Consider the following 1954-nt stretch of genomic DNA (forward strand, 5'->3'; position numbering starts at 1 on the left):
ATATCCCAACAGTATATACATATTCATTTCAGGAGGAACTTAGCCATACAGAAACTTCTTTTGCACCCTTTTATCATTGTGGGGAGCAAACCTTCATTTCACTCAGAAAACCCCATCAAAGATACGACATATGAGCACTCTCAAGAGAAGGCAAACATTGAAAATCCTCTCTTACCAAACACTCACCAACTCTCCAGGCCTTCCCATCTGCAAACCCACCTGGAACAAAGAAACAAATAAAAACAACAAACAACTAAACAAAATAAACTAAAAATCTGACAAAAAAACCTAAAGAACAAATGCATTGATACCTCAGGCAGAGTTGTTATCCTGAAAAATAAGAAGAGCCAGAGAACCGACTAGGGACTTTGCTATGGCTACTGATTTTATGTGCAAGATTATCACAAAGAATGGTGATGGCTAGCAGGAGATAGATAGATAGATAGATAGATAGATAGATTCCAATCTTAATTACATTGATGTAAACCTTTAGTAACTACTTTTTTTCTTGAATTGTTTGTCTGGAATTTTGTGTGTGAAAATACCCAATTCTGCATTAACAGATTGCACAGTATGTTCTCATGAAGATAATAATGTCATCAGATTGTTATATTTATAGAGAAATACAGAATAAAATCGTGATCAGTGGAGAAATATAGACATTTTATTCTTGCTGAATAACCTCCAACCTATCAGTTTACTCAGTGCACCTTTCATGTCCTTGTTTCTCATGCTGTAGATGATCGGATTCATCATTGGGGGCATTATGGAATAGAGAACAGCCACCAAGAGATTGAGATCTGAGGTTGAGTTGGAGATGGGTTTCAGGAAGGCAAAGGTGGCAGTGAATAGGAATAAGGAAACCACAATGAGGTGAGGGAGGCAGGTGGAGAAGGCTTTATGCCGGCCCTGCTCAGAAGGGATTCTCAGCACTGTTTTGAAGATCTGATAATACGACACAGTTATAAAAGCAAAGCACATTAAACCTAAAAACACACTAAGAGAAATAACAACAACTTCACCGAGGTGTGAGTCAGAGCAGGCAAGGTGGAGGAGCTGGGGGATTTCACAGAAGAACTGATCCACCATTTTGCTTCCACAGAAGGATATCGCAAATGTGTTCCCAGTGTGCAATGCAGAGTAGAGAATACCACTGATCCAGGCACTGGCAACCATTTGGACAAAAGCTCTTCTGTTCATCACCATCTCATAGTGCAGTGGTTGGCAGATGGCAACGTATCGGTCATACGCCATGATGGTCAGTAAGGCAAAATTTGCTGAAGCAAAGAATAAGAAAAAAAAGACTTGGGCGACACATCCAGAATAAGAAATCAATCTTGTGTTCATCAGGGAATTGGCCATGGATTTGGGGATGGTGACAGAGATGGAGCCGAAATCTAGGATGGACAGATTCATCAGGAAGAAGTACATGGGGTTGTGAAGGTGGTGGTCGACGGCTATGGCTATGATGATGAGAAAGTTCCCCAGCAGGGATGCCAGGTAAAGCACTAGAAACACCACAAAGTGTAAAATCTGCAGCTCCCGAACATCAGAGAATCCCAGGAGAAGGAATTCGGTCATAGTGGTTTGGTTGGACATTTTCTTCCTCAGTACACTGTGTGATGGCTGTGCAGGGAATGAGATGGATAATGGTCAGGATTAGAGTGACAGAGAGAATGGCACTGATTCCCCTTTCCCTAATATCTCATTATATGAATGTCAAAGGTGCATGGAACTCATCGCTTACAATGAGTATGTGTTGATAGTGCTCCTCACCTCTGACAATCCATCTGTCAAATTATCACACTAGTGTAACCTCCTTTAAACTCAAGAGAGCTTCATCACTTTACCCAATCTAAAGATTTTGCCCAAGGTGTGGCTTGATAAAATTAAGCATGAAGGATGGAACAAAACACACTCCAAATCCAACAATTCTTGCAAAGAAGGTCCCTCC

General features: G+C 40.9%; 1 protein-coding gene across 1 annotated transcript; it reads right to left on the minus strand.

The window, feature by feature from the left end:
- Window positions 1-642: 642 nt before the first annotated feature.
- LOC113408159 (olfactory receptor 14A16-like) lies at window positions 643-1599 on the minus strand. The gene has a single exon (XM_026660972.1). The coding sequence runs from the start codon at window positions 1597-1599 to the stop codon at window positions 643-645; it is 957 nt and encodes a 318-aa protein (XP_026516757.1).
- Between the last annotated feature and the right edge of the window lie 355 nt (window positions 1600-1954).

The sequence above is a fragment of the Terrapene carolina genome, unplaced genomic scaffold (assembly GCF_002925995.2).
Source record: "Terrapene carolina triunguis isolate 2854851 unplaced genomic scaffold, T_m_triunguis-2.0 Scaffold908, whole genome shotgun sequence".
NCBI classification, from domain to species: Eukaryota; Metazoa; Chordata; order Testudines; family Emydidae; genus Terrapene; species Terrapene triunguis.

What these genes read in the sequence shown, in the direction of transcription:
- LOC113408159 (XM_026660972.1), bottom strand. Translation starts at nt 1,599, where the DNA reads ATGTCCAACCAAACCACTATGACCGAATTCCTTCTCCTGGGATTCTCT.